The following is a 21,427-nucleotide window of genomic DNA, read 5'->3' as shown; positions in this document are numbered from 1 at the left end:
GAGAGGGTAGAGAGAGAGAAGAGAGAGAGGAGATAGAAGAGAGAGAGAGGAGAGAGAGAGGAAAAAGAGGAGAGAGAGACCAGAAAAAAAAGAGAGTGGAGAGAGAGAAGAGAGAGGAGAGAGAGGGGAGAGAGAGGAGAGAGTGGAGAGAGAGAAGAGAGAGGAGAGAGGGAGGATAGAGAGAGGGTAGAGAGAGAGGAGAGAAAGAGGAGAGAGAGAAGAGAGAGAGGAGAGAGAGAGGAGAGAGAGGAGAGAGAGAGGGTAGAGAGAGAGGAGAGAGGAGATAGAGGAGAGAGAGGAGAGAGAGACGAGAGAGAGGAGAGGAGAGAAAAGAGAGAGAGGAGAGTAAGAAAAGAGGAGAGAGAGAGGAGAGAGGGAGGGGAGAGAGAGCAGAAAGAGAGGAGAGAGAGAGGAGAGAGAGAGGAGAGAGGAGAGATAGAGGAGAGAGAGGAGAGAGAGTCCAGAGAAAGGAGAGAGAGGAGAGAGAGAGGAGAGAGAGAGGAGAGAGAGGAGATAGAGGAGAGAGAGAAGAGAGAGAGGAGAGAGAGGAGAGAGAGGAGAGAGGAGAGAGAAGAGAGGAGAGAGCGAGAGAGAGAGAGACGAGAGAGAGGATAGAGAGGAGAGAGACAGAGGAGAGAGGAGAGAGAGAGGACAAGGGAGAAAGAGGAGAGAGAGAGGAGAGAGAGAGAGAGGAGAGAGAGGAGGAAGGAGAGAGAAGAAAGAGAGGAGAGAGAGGAGAGAGAGAGGAGAGAGAGGAGAGAGAGGAGAGAGAGAGGGGAGAGAGAGGGGAGAGAGAGGGGAGAGAGAGAGAACAGGAGAAAGAGAAAAGAGAGAGAGGAGAAAGAGGAGAGAGAGAGGAAAGAGAGAGGGTACAGAGAGAGGAGAGAGAGAGGAGATAGAGGAGAGAGAGAGGAGAGAGAGAGGAGAGAGAGGAGAGAGAGGAGAGGAGAGAGAGGAGAGAGAGGAAGAGAGAGGGGAGAGAGAGAGAGGAGAGAGAGGAGAGAGAGGAGAGAGAGAGGAGAGAGAGAGGGTAGAGAGAGAGGAGAGAGAGAGGAAATACAGGAGAGAGAGAAGAGAGAGGAGAGAGAGAGGGGAGAGAGAGGAGAGAGAGAGGAAAGAGAGAGGAGAGAGAGAGGAGAGAGGGGAGATAGGAGAGAGGAAAAAGAGAGTAGAGAGATAGGAGAGAGGAGAGAGAGGAGAGAGAGAGGAGAGAGAGAGGAGAGAGAGAGGAGAGAGAGGAGAAAGGAGAGGAGAGAGAGAGAGGAGAGAGGGTAGAGAGAGAGGAGAGAGAGAGGAGAGAGAGAGGGTAGAGAGAGAGGAGCGAGAGGAGAGAGAGACGAGAGAGAGGAGAGAGAAGAGAGAGGAGAGAGAAGAGAGAGAGAGGAGAGAGAGGAGACAGAGGAGAAAGAGAGGGTTAGAGAGAGGAGAGAGAGAGGAGAGAGGAGAGATAGAGGAGAGGAAAGAGAGAGAGAGGAGAGAGAGAGGAGAGAGGAGAGAGAGAGAGGAGAGAGAGGAGAGATAGAGGAGAGGAAAGAGAGAGAGAGGAGAGAGAGAGAGGAGAGAGGAGAGAGAGAGAGGAGAGAGACAGGGACAGAGAGAGAGGGAGAGAGAGTGAAAGAGAGAGAGAGAGAGAGAAAGAAGAAAGAAAGAAAATGAAAAAAAAAAAGAAAGAAAGAAAGAAAGAAATCTGATTAGTTTGGTGGCTTTTAAAAACGGAGTTATAGTTGGGTGTGTAGTGTGTGCACCTGTCTGACCAACCAGGCAGGCTGCAGCAGGAGGATCAACTGAGCCAGGAGCTGAAAACCAGCCTGGCAGATAAACTTACCAGAGAGAGAGCTCCAGGCCAAGAGGTCTTTGTGAAGAATCATAGCAAACATTTAAATAAATAATGACAGTTACGTAAACCCTTACAAAGAATAGAAAGGGAAAGAGTATATTCAAATCCATTTAAGGGACCAGCATTACCTTGATACATAAATCTGCCAGCTACAAAGACCATTACAGGTTAATCTTACCCAGAGATACACGTGCCAAAATTCTCAACAAAACATTAGCAAACTTGACCAGAGTTTTACAAAAGCAACATTTAGACTGGTTATATTTATCCCAGAAATGTAGGGTTTAATAAATATTATTGAACATTGCAATAAAGGAAAAAATCAATATATCAAAAAAAGAGAAAAAGCATTTGATCAGTCAATATCCATGCACATTTAAAAAAAAAAAAAGAAACATTAGTAAGTTTAAAAAAGAGAGTCTTGCCGGGCGTGGTTGTGTACGCCTGTATCCCATAATCCCAGTGGCTCAGGAGCTGAGGTAGGAGAATTGCAAGTTCAAAGCAAGCCTCAGAAACTTAGTGAGGTCCCAGGTAACTCAGTGAGACCCCATCTCTGAAAAAAATAAAAGGGGGTGGCCTGGGGACATGGCTTAGTGGGTAAGCTCCCCTGGATTCACTCCCCATTACCAAAAAAAAAGTCTTAATTTGATAAAGAGTATTATAAAACCCAAAAGCAAAACCCATATTTAATGGTGAAATGTGGGAAGCTCTGGGAACTAGAAAGCTTCCTGCTGTCACAGCTTCTAACAGGCCCGAACTGATCAGCAAGAAAAAGTAGTCCAGTGCACAAGGCTCAGGGGAAAAGGTGATGTTTTACAGACGATGGTTAGTTACGCTGAAGAAATTCAAAATGAATCTACACATAAATTATTAACCTTAACACAGGACTTTAACAAAGTTGCTAGACACAGGTCAATAAAGAAAAAACAATTTACATACCTACAACACACAGAAAATGGATTTCTTAGGGAACCATACCACCGACACCAACATCAAACAGCATCAAATAACTGGGAATGAATCTAATCAAAAAATGTAAAAGTTCTATATTCAAAACTAAAACAGCTGGGGCTGGGCTCAGTGGTGGAGCGCTTGCCTAGTACATGGGAGGCACCGGGTTTGAACCTCAGGGTTTGAGGCCCGGGGTTTGATCCTCAGCACCACATAAAAAAATAAAGTTATTTAAAAAAAAAAACTCTAAAACACCCCCTGAGGGCAATGGAAGCGATCCTTCTTGGGAGTAGCTGGAGGAGAGTGCTTGCCCAGCCAGCGCAAGGCCCTAGATTCGATTCCAGTATTAAAAACAAAACAGAGTGACCTCCACAGAGGATGGGTCAAGGCTGCATTAGATCACCAAGCGCTGAGAGTCGATTCTCCCCGAGGTGAAACGCCATCGAAATCACAACTGCAGCGACCGTTTCTGTGGAAACTGACAGAACTATACCAGAATGCAGGTGGATGGTTGTAGTTGGACAGAATATATTTATTTTATTTATTTATTTTTATGTGGTGCTGAGGATTGAGCCCAGGGCCTTGCAGTGCTAGGCGAGCGCTCTACCACTGGGCCACATACTTTATACAAAGATATGAAAAATTGTGTTCTATACGTGTCATAAGAATTAGAATACATTCCGCTATCATGTATTTAAAAAAAGAAATCCATGAATAATCCCAGCACAGGGCCACAAGCCTGTAATAGCAGGAACTCAGGAGGCTGAGGCAGGATGATCTTAAATTCAAACCCAGCCTGGGCAATTTAGAGAGACCCAGTCTCAAAAATAAAATAGGCCAGGCACAAAGGTGAAAGCCTATCAGCTCAGCGACTTGGGATGCTGAGATAGGAGGAGCAGGATCAAAAGTTCAAGGCCAGCCTCAGGAATTTAGCAAGAGCCTCAGCAACTTAATGAGAATCTGTCTCAAAATATTAAAAGGGCTGGGGATACAGCTCGGTGGTTAAGTACCACTGGGCTCAATTCCCAATTCTGGGAAGTAGTGAGGCAGATGGAAATGCAGAGGGCAAAGAATCACTGAAGCACTTCTGAGGATGAACAAGGCAAGGAGAACACTTCTACTCCATACCAAGACTTGTACCAGAGCCAGGGACAGCAGGGATGGAGCCAGGATCCTTAAACACACAAAGGACCGAGGGCACAGGCACCCCATGCAGACCGCACCTGACTCACCACAGGAGCAGGGCCAGGCAGTGGCCAAAGTTCAGTCTGCTTTGTTTTCCTTTCAAAATTTGACATATTATTTTGAGAGCAATTATGTAACAGCATAGATACAACAGGAAATGTACGTGGAAAGAAAAAATACAGCCCCCACTTCCCACTCTGAACAAAAAGTCCGTCCAGGCAAGGGATGGTCTAAAAGCAAAAGGAAGCACCAAAGCACTAAGAAGGTGGCATAAGGACATCTTAATTACCACAGGGTATGGGAGGATTTCTTAAAGAGACAAGACAAACCAAGGGAAAGTAGGAGGAAGAAATGTTTCAAAGTTAAGAAGTTTTCCTCATCAAAATGCACCATGGAAAGAATAAAAAGGCAAGCCAGGGGAATAGATATTTTTAATACATAGAACTAAAAAGTTTATATTCAAGAAATATAAATAACTCCTACAAGCCTCTAAGAAAAACAGAAAAAAATCAGCAAGGACATTTTACCAGGCATATCCAAATGGTCAGCATGCATCATTAGTCACCAGAGAAATCCCCACTAACACCATGATGAGAAACCACCCGCATGTGTGAGAATTCCTAAAATTAGAAAGACCAGATTCCAAGTATAAATAAGCGCACAGACCAGTAGGATCTCTTGTACACTGCTAACTAGAGGGAAAATTGGTACAATTAGTTTGGAAAGCCACCTCACATCTATTAAACTTGAGTACCTACATATTCTGAGACCTGGAAATCCCATATCTATACACAGAGCCAACAAATTTGTACACACAAACACCTACAATCGAGGAGAGTGCTTGCCCAGCTAAGCACACCCTTTCTCTTAATGTCCATCAATAGTAGAATAGAGAAATTGCAGGACATTCATACAATGGAGTACTATGCAGCAATGAAAATAAATGAAAGTACAGTCCCATGAAACTTACGGACACAAAGAAGGCTAATGAAGGATTGTACAGATGCTGTTTCTTGAGCTGGTTGATGGTTATATGGCAGTTTGTAATACAAAAATCCACCAAGCTCTAATGTTTTTGCTTTGTACACTCTGAATGTATTAAGTTTTACAAATAAAAAGTTTTTAAAGGCATAAATAAAATCCTTCAAAACATTTACATACTGTTTTTGTCATTTTTAGTACTAAGGTTTGACACTATAAAGTCATGAGGCCAGTAGTCCTAAAGTCCACAGGACCCTTAATTAATTATACATGTGCTATTTTTTCCAACACTAACAAGACACAAGCAAACACCACACCGGAGGAATGCACATGAAGAGCCACATAAATACTCTGCCACTCTGTCCCCTAACATGTTATTCTTACAGGAGCCACCAGCTAAATGGTTTTTCTTCACAATGATTAGTATATCAGGAAAAAATCCAACCAAAGTCAGCTTATCCACTGTGGCATCTGTGACACCATCATAATAACCTGAAACAATCATATTTCAAATGTTAGATGGAGTCGGTCCCCCTTTGGTGTTATCTTCTGTTAAAAAAAACTTAATACAGTTCCTTTTGCCCTCTGCTGGTGGGAATGTTTCTATTTGTGTACATTTCCATTTAGATAAAAATGCTATCTCCTGATGGCTCAGAGTCACACATAACCTGAGATTCTTTTAGGAAGCAAATAATAAAAAGCAAATTACAAGATACCCTGCCTAACACACTGGCTGTGGTCAACTTTCCTCGGAAGGATGAAAAGTGACAGTAAAAGACACCACATTTTGACAATTTACTACTTCAGAAAAATAGTTTTGTAACCACAATACATTTAAGTGGCACGGGAGGACAGGGTTTGACCTAGAACCTTTTGTTTGTATGTGGTGCTGAGGATCGAACCCGGGGCGCACGCATGCCAGGCGAGCGCGCTACCGCCTGAGCCACATCCCCAGCCCCCACAATACATTTAAACCCCCTACAAATCAGTAAGTAGCACATCCATTTTTTAAAAAGATACAAAAATAGTAATTGACAGAAAAAAATCACCATGGCTAAAATAAAGACATGGAAAACACAAAACATTAGCAACCATCAAAAAACGCTGAGGGCTGGGTGAAGCTCAGGGCTGGAGCACCTGCCCAGCAAGCACGTGGCTTGAGTTCACCCCCAGCACCAAGGAAACAGTAGAAAGATAAAGTTGATTAAAACCCAATAACATTTTCCCACAACTTGGCAAAAATTAAAAAGATCAAGAATACTGATGAAGCTCAGTGGTGAAACGTCTCCCTAGCATGCACCAGGCCCTGAGTTCAAATCCCAGCACTTCAGAAAGTGAGAAAGAAAAGTAGGTTGGCTGGCTGTTTTGAAATTCTTAACCTACACGAACAGAGCATTTCAATGAGGATGGAATGACCAGAAAGAGAGCAGGGTTAACCTGAGCACTCACCTGGACTATATCCAAAACCATGCCGGCTGAAACCGTGCCAAATCCAGCCAGCAGAAACGGCACCAGGATCTGCAGGGCCATGATGCCGCTGGATTCCTTGGGCAACTTTTGGCTTGTTTCCACAATGATGTCCTCGTCGCCCTCACTGGACGCGTCTTCGCCCTGCAGCATGGCGGTCGTTTCCGAGGCCTCCCTGCCATCACAGTAATTGTAGTTGGCATAGTCGTCGTACCTGGGACTGCAGTTTGAGGGTGCGTGCCCACTGCTCCCGTGGAAAGGCTGCTCGGAGAAACCGTGGTACTCCACGTGCTGCTCGGACCTGCTGCTGAATGCCTGGCCTGCCCCTGACAACCCATCTTGCCAAAGGCCGTTGGTCTTTTTGTGCCTGTCTTCCTGGCTTTTCTGGTAAATTACTGGAACCATGCTCAACAGTAAGTTTAAAAACTTGTCAGACTGAATTGTATTTAAATTTAAAGTCCAATCGACAAAACCTTCTCCACTACTGAAACCACCACTTGTTTTACTGCTAATAGATCTTCCTTTACTATTAGTCATATTGTCATCACAAAAGTCCCTGTATTCCTTAGACCTCAGGCTCCGCGACCATAGCAGATGAACCAGAGCTACCCAGACACCTGCCGAGGTTAAGCTGTTGATTCCATCCTTCGGCAGCGCTTCCTCCACGAATCAAGGATGCTCAGAAGCTCCACCTCGGAACTGGATCTGCCAGGAAAAAAGAAATCAAGGTTTAAAAATCAGATGAACTATCCTGCTACCTAGATTTGCAGAGTTAAAGTATAAAACGCATCTTAAGCAGCCTAAGGTGCTCACACTAGATTCTGTGGGCCAGAAACAACTGTTCTGTGCCATATAATTGCTTTGCATAAAGAAACTACAGAGTTATTTTTTGTGCTCGATCTTGGTAAAAGCATTTCTTATTTTTGCATACTTTATGTAACTAATTCCCATGTAAGGTCTTTAGCGGCCTCTGAAGTTCCACAGTGGATGAATCTATGAAATAACAATTACTATAGAGGACTCAATCTAATGACACCAACTTTTACATACACAAGATAAAGTAGATAGCATTCACTATACTTTAAACATTAAATAATAAGCCATGTTACTTTATTTACAACATAATCAACTTTTGTTATTAAAATAAGAAATGATGATGATGTCCACAGTAACAATGCCTGGTAGATATCCTGATATAAAATTAGGTTACAGTCATAGTCGTAGTTCTTACAAAAAAAATTCCCTATAACTGACTTAAAGAATATAATCCTTCTATTATTTAGAAAATAACCAAACTGATTAAAGGGATTACAGAGATTCATTCAATTGCAATTTGCAAGCCAACCAAAGCAAAGCCTGGAATGCACTTCCGGACTTCTCAAGGGTCTGCCTGGCCCTTCCTCCCGCGGTAGGCCCCTCTAAAGAGACACACACTGAAGTTAGTCAGAGTGTGATGGGCACTGGAGCTGCAGGGCCACATGCCACCTGCTCAGGTGGAGAGCCTAACTGTTTGCACAAATGCTGCCTCAGCTGGAGGGGCTTTCAAAGCTATCGACTGACAGGTCTAAGGCCTCGGCTGTATGTCACCAACACCCAAGTGGGTCTGTATTCCCAAGATCAAGACACTGGCACTGATATGATAAAGGACAGGTGGCCCCACCACCTATGGGACTGCCTATCTACCAAGCTAGACCAAGACGAGCTGCCACCAGTACTGCTGGTTTTAAGGAAAACCACTGCATTATTCAGTACATTTGTTTTCCGTGCCTTGGAACTTCCACCTCCTCTCCTCGGAGAGAAAGAGAAACAGGAAGCTGTGGAAAAGGGAGAAAGAGGTGGGGCTGTGTAGGCCGGGGGGCCTGACTCACCCATTTCGTCCTTCATTCACCCTCCTCTCCTTCCTCTGATTACGGGGAGTCTGGGAATGCCTACCAGGGAATTCTCAGAATATACATTCCAGGACCCCAAACCTACTAAGAATATCTATGTTTGAGGCCCACAATTTTTTTTAACTTCCCCAAGTGATTACAGCATAGACTTCTAAGGACCTGCACTGAGAAGGTAATGAGTAGATGAAATGCTGCAGGGGACCCTCCACACCTGCGGATTCCACATCCAGGAATTCAACCAATCACAGGTGGACAATGTGCTTAAATGCACTGTATTTTTTAAGAGAATTTTAATATTTATTTTTTAGTTTTCGGCAGACACAACATCTTTGTTTGTATGTGGTGCTGAGGATTGAACCCGGGCCACACTCATGCCAGGTGAGCGCGCTATCGCTTGAGCCACATCCCCAGCCCCGAAAATGCATTGTATTGAGAACACACAACTGTTTCTTCTTGTCATCCCTAAACAAGATAGTAGAAAACTTTTACAGAGCATTTACACTGTGCTAGGTACTCTAAATAACCTAGAGGTGACTTAAAGTTTTGGCTAGAATGTGCATTGGTTATATCCAAATACCATTTCATATGAGGACCTGAATATCCACAGAATTGGGTATCTGTGGGGAGTCCTGGACCTGGAGTCCCCACAGGTGTCAAAGAGTGACAGTAGTTGCCAGTTTTGTCCCTTGCAGGATGATCAGTATATAAGAAAATCCCATGAAGGGAACCTATGCAGAGTGGAGATGAAACTGAGTACTAGAAAAAGGCCTGAAGAGCTGCCGGGAGCTTCTGGAATGGAAACTACCCATCTAGAATGTCAGAGATCTGCAGCTTTACAGGAGTGAGACTGAGTGGTTTTTATTTCTTCAACTCATTTGCCTTTTTAAAAATAGCATTTCACTTCCTCAAAGAAGTCTTTAACCAAATAAAATGCAAAGCAAACCCAAGATCTATTCCACCAAAGGACCAGGGATGGGCAAGTTCTTCCTCTTGAAGCAGAATTACCAGGTGGATGAAAGCGGAAATGGCGGAGAAAAGCAGGTAAACAAGAAGGATGGAGGGCACTTCCTCTCCTGATTCAGCCAACTTGAAGTTCAGAAAGCTCTAAATGTGCTCAGGACACTTGCCCAACAAGCAATGCCAAGTAGAAAAATGGGGAAGAAAGGGGAAAGGGGGGATTTCCCAAGACGCGTCATCTCTCAGAATCTCTCAGGATGTGGCTAAGGGAGTGCCTCGGAGTTGGCGGATGGGATCCAGATGTGCAGCACATCTGCTAGCAGTCCTACTGCAGCACAAGCCGTTCAGAGGGTCAGATGGAGAAGTGGGCTCTGCGGCCACTGTGTGCACACAGACCACAGAAATTTGGGTGAATGAATAAAATAGCGCCTCTCAGAAAAAGGACACTCTGAGCGGAGCCTTGGGCCAGACTTCAGTCCCTGTCCATCCCTTCAGCCAAGCACCCTCGCACAGTGAAGAAGCTGGTCAACCCCGTGCATGAGGGCGAGCAGCTGGGTGAAACGCTAAGCCATGCTTCAAGAACACGAAACACACGGCGGACAGATGTTTTATTATTATTTGCTCAATATCTTTCCCCAATATTTTAGCTAACGGTATCTAATTCCTGTGGGAAACTGGCCTTTCCTGCTTCCGGAGATTCTGGTAGGTCTTGTGATCACAATGGAAACCTTCCAGACACAGTGACGACAAGCAGCTCACCAAGGACCCAAGGCACAGGCACTGACTTCTTAACAAGACTCCTGAAGCCCAAGAAATAAAACCAAGAGTCAGTAAGAGGGATGACATGGAATTAAAAGGCAAAGAACGGCAAAGAAAACAAGAACATGAAGAGAGAGCCTATGGAACGGGAGACCTTTATCACTGCTCCTCAGACAAGGGATTAATATCCAGAAATCAAGGAACTAACACCAAATGTGGGGGGCCATCCTTGCACGTGATTCGAGTCACCTCCCCGGCTGGGCGAGAGGCGCTTAGACACATCTTTGTGTCCAGAGCTTTCCCCACCCTTCTCGGGTCCAAGGGCTTGTCTGTGTGGAGGCGTGCCTGACCACAGCCCCTGAAGACCCAATGGCCTCACCTGACCTTGGGACACTGCCCCCTTAATCTTCATTGGATGGGATTTTCTCCAAAATTTTTTATTCCCCAATAAAAGTCCACTCCCTGGCGTGTTTTCTCTCTCTCTCTCGCTCTCTCTCTCTCCCTTTGGCCTCTTCAGTAAATCTCGCTACCCTAATAGGTAGCTGGAAGCTGGAGCTAAGAGAAGCCGTCCTGGAGCTGGTTGAAAGGTAATTAGAGTCTCTCTCTGTAATTTAAACTCCCTGTGGATTTCTCACGCAGCCGAACCTTCACCTATGAAGCCTGTGCTGGCCGCAGGCTAAAACAAAAAAAAAAAAAAAAAAAACCCGTCCTATTAATAAATGGACAAAAGAACTAAACACTTCTCAAAAGAAGTAACGCAAATGGCCGACATATAAATGAAAAAGATTCAACACCTCTAACAATTGGGGAAACACAAGTCAAAACCACATTGAGCTTTCATCTTGCTCCAATCAGAATGGCGATCATCAAGAATACAATCATAATCAAGGCCGGCAAGGATGTGGGGAAAACCCGACTCAGACCTTGTCAGTGGGACTGAAAGTTAGTACAACCACTCCAGAAAGCAGTGTGGAGTACAAAGAAAGAAAACTTTGAATGGAATCGCCTTTTAACCCAGTTCTCCCCTCCTCGGCACATACCCAAAGGACTTCAAATCAGCACACTACAGCCATCTAGCCCCATCAGTGTTTATAGCAGTGCAATCCACAATGACCAAGTTAGGGAACCAGAGAACAGACAGATGGATAATGAAAATGTGGCCTCTCTGCACAGCGGAGTTTTACTCAGTCAAAGAAGAATGAAATGACGGCATTTGCTGGCAAACAGATGAAACCAGAGAACAACATCATGCTAAGGGAAATAAGCCAGACTCAAAGTCAAGGATCAAAGGTTTTCTCTCAGATGCTGAAGCTAGACCAAAATAAGGGCAGAAAAACCCAGAGAATCCCATGAAAATAGAAGAAAGATCAATGGAGTAGAGGAAGTGACTGGTGGGGAGGGAAGAGGGACAGAAAACGGAGGAACAATAGAAAGAGACTGACCAAACCTACCCATGGGCCTGGATGAACATACCACAGGGCATTTCACCTTGATGTGTATCTACAATGCTCTCATTTAAAAACTAGAAAGAGAGACAGACAGACAGACTGGTAGAATACAGGAAAGGAAACAGGGAGGAAGGAGGGAGCAAAGGGAAGCACTGGGACTGAAGTGGAACAAGTCATATTCCATGCTTGAATAACTATGTCAAAGTGAACCATAGTTATATATAATATATATATATATATAATATAATGCACTAATATACAATTTGTTTAAAAAAAGAGGACTTGAGCCTTCCCTGGAATTTCATATATTTGTTGCTTACCATTGCCTGAGGGCCTACTAGATGCTGGGCTGCTGTGATTAAGGAATTAGGCACAGTCCCTGGTCTAGTCAGTCGGTTTTACCTTGTAGTGGGAAAGAAAAACAAGTGGGCGAATAAGTAACTGAGTCAATCTGGAGAAAGGCCATGAAGGACACAGTTAATTTAACCAAAAGTGAATGACTGACAGGCTACTTTAGAGGGGAGGGCCTCTGGGGGAGAGTTCTCACTGCCCTTGGCATGACATAATTCTGAAGCTGTCACAAAACTCCCCCAGCCACCACCATCACTGCCGCTTGCAGGGAAACCCACCTGCATGAGAAGAGGATCCACAGGGTCAGAGCTCCAAGGCATTTATTTAAAGCCCCCTCCACCCCTGTTCCTCCCAATAATGTGGCCACTCAATCTCCACTGTTGAAGCTACTCTGAGAGGTGTTTGTTTGCACAGTGTTTTGCTTTTTTTCTTTTTTAATGCAGTTTGTAAATACTACAAATAGAATTAATCCATGAGAAAGGAAAAACTAGGAACTGCCCTTCAAAGAGCACATGCTGCGGATCACATATCACCAGCCTTCTCCAAGAAAGTGTGTTTGTTTTTGTTATCCTTCACTTCATCCAGTTATTCTCATGCTTGCTAACTGACAAAGCCTACACCTCCTTAAGGACTCCTTTTACTTTCTTCCTTTAAAGAAATCACTTAGAAACTCTTCTTGTTGAATCATGGATTGCAATCAAAATAGCTTTGTGGGTTGAAATAAAATGAGTAATGTCCATAAGTACTATTAAATATCAATTCTGTATCTGTTATTCATTTGTGAATGAGTAAAAACAGGTAAAAATGTTAAAAATAATAGAATCCATCCAAGCTTCCCCTGGCTGAAGGTGCTTATTCTGAGGCATGTCCGTAGAGACATTATGGGTCACTCTTCAGCTACTTGGCAGGTTCCACTAATCTAATACATAGCTAAAAACCACCCAGCTCTTCTAAACCTTTCGTAGAATGGTTCAGGTTTAAATTCTGACCTCTTTGTAAACTATACAAAGAGTTTTATATATTTCTTTCTTTAGAAAATAAGAAATCATAATTTTATTCACTAATGGCCAACATTTGCACAGATAGAATTTTTTTAAAAAAGTATGTGCAACAGGTTCAGCAAGTATAGTGATTAAAATTGACACTCTCATGTTTATTTCAGCATTATTCACAATAGCAAGATCTGGACACAAGGTAAGTTAATTAATGGATGAATGGATAAAGAAAATGTGGTATACATACACAATGGACTAGTATACAGCCTACAAAAAAAAGGAAATTCTGTCATTCAGGACATGGATGGAGAGGACATTATTCCAAGTGAAATAAGTCAGGCCTACAGAAAGACAAATACTTTTCTGTGCCTACAGAAAGACAAATACTTCATGAAATTGCTAACATGTGAAATCTAAAAGAGTTGCTGTCATAGAGAGTGAAAAGGTAATTACCAGAGACTGGAGGGGAAAAGGAGAAGGGATGGGGAAAGAGAGGATGTTGATCAAAGTTTCAGTGAGAGAAGAATAAGCCTTCAGTGACATATTACAGTGCACAACCATGGTTAATAGTAATACACGCTTTAAAACTGCTGAAATGATAGAGTTTAGTGTTCTCTACACATACACACAAACAAGGTGGTGAGGTGATGAATATATAAGCTTGACTGAATTTTTCTACAATGTATACCTAGATCAAAACATCACATTATAATCCATAAAAACAATTATTTAAAATAAACATTATCTAAACAATGTCAATAAAAATGTCAGGCATAAAGCTAGGTGTGGTGGCTGCACACCTGTAATTACACCTACTTGGGGGGATGGGACAGGAGGACAGCTAGTTCAAGGCCAGCCTAGGCAATTTGGTGAAACCATGTCTCAAAAGAAATAAAATGACACAGATCTGGAGATGTAGCTCAGTAGTAGAGCACTTGGCTAGCTGTTCCAGGCCCTGGGTTCAGTCCCCCTGTACTGCAAAAAAAAAAAGACATGATTTTAAAAACTTAGGTAGACCTACTGTAGCAAATGTTGTTATTTCACAGTTTTGTTCCAAAGACTCTGTGCATTAGGCGCAATCAACACAGGGGTGACTCTGCCTATCTGAGTACCTTACACCTTGCTACTCCAGACTATGGCCTATGGTCCAGCGGCTACAGCAGCACGGGAGCTTGTTAAAAATGTAGGATCTCAGTCAGCTCCCACTCCGAACCTAACCTACCCACTAAATCAAAATCTGCACTTTTAATTGTATCCCAAATGATCGCCATACATATTAAAATCTGTCAGAACCCTGGAAAAGAACTTGGCATTATCTACTACAATCAGAGAGTGTGCCGTACCATCCAGAAACCCCACCTAATCATTGCCCCTGGAGAAACTTGCACTGTCCCCTAGAAGACACTGGAAGATGTTCTCAGCAGCACTGTTCATACCAACAAAAAATGAAATTAATCCCTGAGGGGAAAGACCATGGCATATTTGTACAAGGGGATATAAGAGGTTTCTTAAGCTCAGAGTGCTCATTACTGCCCTTTAAGCGGTGCGTATATGTTACAAATGAGTCAGCAGGATGATGTCATTTTTACTACTCCTCTCCCAAACAGGATTGTTCTCCCTCCCTGTTGCCATGTCACCTGCCACACCTCGGGAGGGTGACACAGTCTCCAGGGTGTCAGGTATGGCCATGAGAAGGCTTAGGCCATCGAAGGGCAGCGGGAACAACCCAGGTATGTCTCTTTTCCCCGTCTTTGACAGTGGCACGTCCTAGGCACTTGCTGCTGCTTCAGACTGGGTTCCAGGACAGGGACACATGGAGAGCAGCACCAGAGCCAACCATAGCACCCACAGGCTCAGAACACAAGAAATGACCAAAGCTCCTGGCCCTGAAAGTCACTGAGAGTTAGACTTGCTGATTGCCACAGCGTAACCTGACAAAGCTTCCCAAAGGCGTCTATTAAAGGAATCTGCCTGCTAGATGCCTACCCAGTTTAGGGGATCTGGCATCCTGAGCACCTGAAGGCCCCAGTCTATAGTCAAGGAGTTTTCAAACATGTGAATCTCAAACAACAGAAAAATTTCCTCCCAAATTTTACCAAGGTTTTCTTTTTTTTGTTGTCAATGGTGCTGAGAGCCACAGCCAAGTCAGAATGGCCCCTGGCATTTTGCCAGAAGTAATGGTTGAGAGGCGAGCCATTAAGATGATGCTGCATTGAAACAGGCTGTGCATTCAATTGTATATAGACACCTGCTGTCCTCGGGCACCCACTACTTTGGAGTTCTCACGGGGATTCCTGGGGAGTTCAAGTTGGTTGGTGAGATTCTGGTGGAGGGAGTTTCGGTGTGTGTGGTGTGCCTGGAAGGGCCGAGTGGGTGGCGTTTGCGTGAGTTTGGAAATAAAGTTTGTTCCTGCTTGAGTGGCTCGTGATTTGTGCCCAGCCAGACTGCGGCAAATGGACCTTTATTTTTATTTATTTGTATATGGTGCTGAGAATCAAACCCAGTACCTCACACATGCTGGGCAAGTGCTCTACCACTGAGCCACAACCCCAGCCCCAAATTTTACCAAGTTTAAATAAATACAATCTTCCTCTAAAAACTCAGCCTACATTTTAACATCAAAAATAGAGAAAAAAAAAGGAGCTGAGGTTGTAGCTCTGTGGTAGAGCGCTTGCCTAGCATGTGTGAGGCACCATGTTCGATCCTCAGCACCACAGATAAATAAGTAAAATAAAGGTCCACTGACAACTAAAAAAAAAAAAAAGTTTAAAAAAATGTAGAAAAGACAAAACCTCAGACTAAAGAGCAGTCCTTTCCACTGGGTACATTTGGATTTATGGAAAGATCCCTTCCAGGTTCCCTGCTACAACCTTGTCGTGGTTGGGTCAGAGGGTGTGTGACTTAAAGGAAAAGAAATACCAGGCACTCCTTTATGAGTTCAACTGCAGTTATAAAAATCCAACATTATTGCTAAAATTGTTTATTTTTAAAAGTTGAGGGAAAAAAGTATACTATATATGTGTGTGTTTACTAAGTCAGACTCTTTTTTTTAATATTTATTTTTTAGTTGTAGTTGGATACAATACCTTCATTTTAACTTATTTATTTTTATGTGCTGCGGATGGAACCCAGGTCTCCCACATGTAAGGTGATCGCTTTACCACTGAGCCACAACCCCAGCCCCTAAGTCAGAATCTTGGAGAAACCTGCCCATTGTGCCTGAGGAGTTATTCTATTCCATTGCAAAAGTTAAATAGTGCTTAGAATATCCAGCAAAGGCCAGGCACAGTGACGCACACCTGTATTCCAGCTGCTCAGGAGGCTGAAGCAGGAGGATCGCAAGTTCAAAGCCAGCATCAGCAACAGCAAGATGCTAAGCATCTCCGTGAAACCCTGACTCTAAAATAAAATAGAGCAAAAGGGCTGGGGATATAGCTTAGCGGTCGAGTGCCCCCAGGTTCAATCTGTGGTTAAAAAAAAAAAAAAAAAGAACATTCAGCAAAGCTGTGTTGGCAGGTATTAATTGTGCCTAATCATTCTGAAAGGTATGAATAGTAATTTAACAATTCATAACAATAAATAAGAGTTTTGATGTAATCTATTACCGGTAATTATCACATTTGGTCAAAACTTTAAAAACATGTCACCTGCCACACCACGGGAGGGCGACACTGTCTCCAGGGTGTCAGGTATGGCCATGAGAATGCTTAGGCCATCGAAGGGCAGCAGGAACAACCCAGTTTATTGATATAAACATATTTATATCAATACACTAAAAACCACTGTCCCATCACACCCACAGAGGCACACAACCACCCACTCGTGGGTCATACTTTGGTTATTACCTCTTCTTTCTTAAGCCCTCCTGCAAGCATGTTTTCCGCTCCTTTCAGTTCCTCTGTGTGTCTGATGTTTCTTTTTGTTATTAAAATGCACTAATCACAAAACAAGATATGTTATGTAGTCAACTCAATTAACTTCTAGAAAGGCCATGCCAAACAAAACCGGACCTCAGCTGATACAGTACAAATTATTTTCTTGTTTGATAAATTGTTTTTATTCCTTTGAATAACACTCAGTACTTCATTGTGGGATGGGTTCATAAAGATAAGGATGATGCTCACTCCACTTGCTCTTTGCAGCACTCAAGCAGCAAGCTGATTCTATGGCTGCTCAATTTTCTTTAATTATTTTCATTTAAAAATTCAAATCTGAATAAATTAGGCTTCACTCATTTTCCCTCTTTTTTTTTTCTTTTAAATAAAGATACCAGGGGCTGGGGATGTGGCTCAAGCAGTAGTGCGCTCATCTGGCATGCGTGCAGCCCGGGTTCGATCCTCAGCACCTCATACAAACAAAGATGTTGTGTCCGCTGAGAACTAAAAAATAAATATTAATAAACTGTCTCTCTTTCCATCTCTCTCTCTCTTTAAAAAATAAAGAAAGAAAGAAAGATACCAGGGGTCATACAGGGTCTCACACATGCTAGCCAAATACTCTACCACTGAGCTACATTCCCCGTGCTTTTTTTGTTTATTTTTGAAATTACGAAATTGTGCCTGCTGGCCTTGAACTTGCAATCCTTCTGTCCCAGCTTCTTGAGGAGCCAGGATTACAGGTGGGCTCCACCATGCCCAACTCCTCTCATTTTAAAGAGAAAAATTTAAAGTCCTAGCAGACTATTAGACATTAGTTTTATGATTCTGAACTTAGCTTCTTTATTTCTAATAAAACAAAAAATCCCTCTTGCCTGAAGAAGCTACCATGAGATCACATGTCTCCAAAGAGTTCTCCCTTGGGTTTCCATAAGAACATATCAGAACCCGCAAAGACCATGAGTCTTGATAATGGAATCACACTGAAGTCGTCTCTTCTCCACCTTGACTAGCTCTAAGCTTTTATTAAACCATTTTTACCTTTTCATTATTCTTATCCACAGGGCTTCTGAGAAAAATCTCAACTTTATTGGCTTAAACTGGAAGCTTTCTGCCTAAACTCAGCTCCAGAGCTCACAGTTTCATTTAGGGCAACAGGTAGTGACATCAAACATTTTTGACAAGAGGGGAAAATGAGAGAAGAGTGAAGGGCATTTAACCTCCGCATACACAGATTGCTATAAAACTGGTGGCCTCGACCCGGCACACAGAAGCTTGAGCAGTCCCAGGCATAATTCAGCTACTGACACCCAGAAGCCAGCAGAACTCCCTGAAGCCACCTCTCACTTCTAAGGTCGCCCACGGACAGGAAAGAGCAATGCCATAAAAGGTATTAACCCCAGCGTTTCTTCATGCCAAAGAGATAGCTGAATATTTGCAAAGAATTTGTTTAAGCCTGCAGAAATAATAGTGGGAATGATAAATCCTTTGTATAATAAATCCTCAATATGTGTCATAACCTTCCAAATGACCCAGAGCAGCTCATTTCATTCTCAGAATCATGAGAACCTCTAATCCCCCTCACTAACAAAAGAAATTTATTAGTTATTTTTAAAGAATCTTTATTTGGAAGAAGGCTACACCAAAAAAAAAAAAAAAGCCAAAATCAGCTACTGGGGAGACTAAGGTGGAAGGCTTGGCTAAGCCCAGGAGTTCCAGGCCAGCCTGGGCAGCCCAGTGACACTATCTCAAAAACAAAACAAAAACAGAAAACAAAATCAATAAGCCAATGGATCAACAAAGACGGAATCAACTGTTAAAGCAACTCTACCCACTGGGAAAATGTTGACAGATTAAATACCGTAGGTGTCCAAAGAACAAGGTGCACCGCCTAGGACAGTACAGTGTGTTCTACCAGGGCCACCAGGCAGGTCTTATCTACCCCCATGGAAACCAACTGGAAGGCGAACAATATCATGGAACTAGGGATTTGATTAAATAATAGCAACAAATAAGCAGTTTTATAATATAGGAAGCAATTATTCTAAGTTTTTGTGCCGCTATTTGGAACAGGACTAAGAAGGGCTGGAGGGCAAACAAGCTGAACCAGAGAGCTATTCTGAAGTTGAGGAATTGCCCTCAAACAACAGAAAGGGTGTTCCCCCCCCCCCTCTCTCTCTCTCTCTCTCTCTCACACACACACACACACACACACACACACACACACACACACACACACACGGAGCCTTGACACTGGAATACTGGTATTTTTGCTTTTCTTTAATAGAGATGGAGCCATCTGTTTTTAGCAGGGAGGAAACAGCTCCATCTGAAAGTCAAATCTTATGATCAACTTATTCACCTAATATTATATTCCTATTCTGGAATGATTTTGTACTTCTATTTTTTTTAACTCAATATTTCTTGTAGGGGTTTTTATAAGCTGACACAACACTTGTGTAACAAAAGATAGAATACATGATAATAAAACATATCCTTAACTATTTCTCTAACACTTATAAATCTGTAATAAATCTGAAATCCTCATATTTAGAAGCTAAGCAACTATAGCTCATTATCATTTCAAATGAGTAGAAACTGTTATTTGGAATTCATACAAAAGTACACTTTCATATTTTATTCTTTTATCACATTCTAATACTCTTAGGGTCCCATTTTTAAAAATGCATACCCACTTCTACAACCAACTTAAAACATAATTTGACTCACTGAATAAATAAGCTAAAAGTTAAAAATAAAAGCTTCCAGAATTTTAAGGTGTAGAAAAGATGCCAAGGGGCCAACATTTAAAAGGAAGAAAAGAAGTCGATGTACCAATGTTTAACAGAAAAATGAACTTTCAAGAAAAGTGAAAGGGGAAAAAAAAAAAAGTACTTGCCACAAGTAATCATTTCACTCCAGGCTCTAAGATCATGAAGGCCCCATAATTTTCCAGGCTATCGCATTTCAAATATTTACTCAGAGCACTTCTGCCCATCCTCCATATGTCCTTCCCTTTCCCTGTGCCCAGCATGCATTGACACCCTCCACCCGCGAGCTGGCCACTGAAGTCCCTTACCTCCTCTAGGTGACTAAGCAGCACAGACAGCTCCCACAGAGGGTCCCTGGGGACACCTTCACACTGAGGATGAAGCTAGACCTTTTGCCTCCCCAAACTGCTCTCCCTAAGAGGTTGAGTGCACAGACTCCTGAGCAGAGACTCCATGCTGCTGAGGTGAGGGACAGGTACACAGTGTGGTTTCAATTGGCATCCAATTGAAACAATGACCTATTTCAGTACCTTTACCCCCTGCAATCATCTCTCTTCTCTACACTTTGGTCAGGGCCGAGCACTTTTTAAAATTCAATACCAGTTAACACAAAAGAAAAACAAGGAGCCCTTTTCTGGAGGACTCGCAGTCCAACTCAGAGCTCAAGATCAAACTACTCCCAGGCCACCCACCCAATTTCCCTGCCGTACATGGTCTTTGCTCAGAAAAACACTGGACAATCCTTTGCTTCTCATGTCCACAGAGTTCTCTTTTATTCTTTTTCTTTCTACATAAAGAAAGAACTGAGGGTAGACAAAAACTGTCGATCCTGGAAAGCCATCATCCACAGATGATCACTGGTCTATGCAATGAACTTGACTGTTCCAAATACATGTATAAAACAAAAACGGGGTTCATGTTATACATAAGGTTTTATGTCCTGATTTTTGCATTTCATAAAGTATCAATAAAAATTTTCCTGGTCAATATTATTCTACACTTATTTTTAAAGGTTACTTGCAGTTTCCTCTATTTTTAAACTCCCAGGAACTCGAAAATCTCTTCTACTTTCTTTCCTCCTCTCTCCACACATTCTCCCAAAGAACAGCACAACTAAAAGACAACAGCCCTCATTCAGCTAATAGATCCCAAACACTCTAGGCAAACTCGTTAGTCTATGACATTCTATTTTTCATACCATGATTTCATTTATAGCTTTTATTTGTTGGGATGACTGTGAAAAATAACTACATCAGGCCCAAGCTACTTCAGAGGGCCAGAATACCATGAGGACTGAGGTACATCTTCCCCTAACCCATCACGTGTACTCAAAAGCCAAACAAAATAAGTTCAGGTGTCCAAAAGGCCTGATTTCTCCCATGAATGCTTCTTGTTTTAAGAATTATAAAACACTGTAATCCCAACAGCTTGGGAGGTTGAGGCAGGAGTATTACAAGTTCAAAGCCAGCCTCAGCAAGTTAGCAAGACCCTAAGCAACTCAGAAAGACCTTTTCTCTAAATAATACACAAAAATGGGCTGGGAATGTGACTCAGCGGGTAAGCCTCTCTGGGTTCAATCCCCAGTACAAAAAAAAAAATTATAAAATATTGAATTATTTAAGTTTTCTCTCTCTTGTGGTACCCCCTTGCTGATGCTCAAATACATGCCTACTAGCCTGCCTTTTAAACACTGCCTTTTAGGGATTGAGAAAGGAAGAGTATGTGTTCTTAGGAGAAATAGAAGTGCTTAAATTCAGATTATAAAAATCCATACATGATCATAATTCCAGACCTCAATTTATAGGTTTCGGTCAGGTACATTTTTTAAAAGGAGAATAATAACTATCTATTTAAAATTGTATTATTCATGTGGAATCTTTATAGCAAATGCTTTGTGCAATCTGCAACTGAACATAGTTTAGAGAGCTATTTCCTATGCTATTGTTAGGTACGTCAATAAC

General features: G+C 42.6%; 1 protein-coding gene across 7 annotated transcripts in view; it reads right to left on the bottom strand.

Moving 5' to 3' along the window:
• Positions 1-21,427, bottom strand: part of Slc41a2 (solute carrier family 41 member 2) — a 121,472-nt gene that overhangs the window by 91,512 nt on the left and 8,533 nt on the right. For 3 of the 7 annotated variants that reach the window (XM_005322339.5, XM_078052906.1, XM_078052911.1), the window contains exon 2: positions 6,404-7,126. In XM_005322339.5, coding sequence (XP_005322396.1) covers positions 6,404-6,958 — 555 coding nt within the window. In that variant the 5' untranslated portion in view covers positions 6,959-7,126. Of the gene's footprint in view, positions 1-6,403; positions 7,127-13,636; positions 13,796-19,774; positions 19,961-21,427 lie in introns of those variants that run through there. The other 4 variants (XM_078052908.1, XM_078052907.1, XM_078052909.1 and 1 more) reach the window with 3 other exon arrangements.

Source organism: Ictidomys tridecemlineatus, chromosome 6, assembly GCF_052094955.1.
Source record: "Ictidomys tridecemlineatus isolate mIctTri1 chromosome 6, mIctTri1.hap1, whole genome shotgun sequence".
Taxonomy (NCBI): Eukaryota; Metazoa; Chordata; class Mammalia; order Rodentia; family Sciuridae; genus Ictidomys; species Ictidomys tridecemlineatus.
This window is presented reverse-complemented; position numbering and strand designations above follow the sequence as displayed.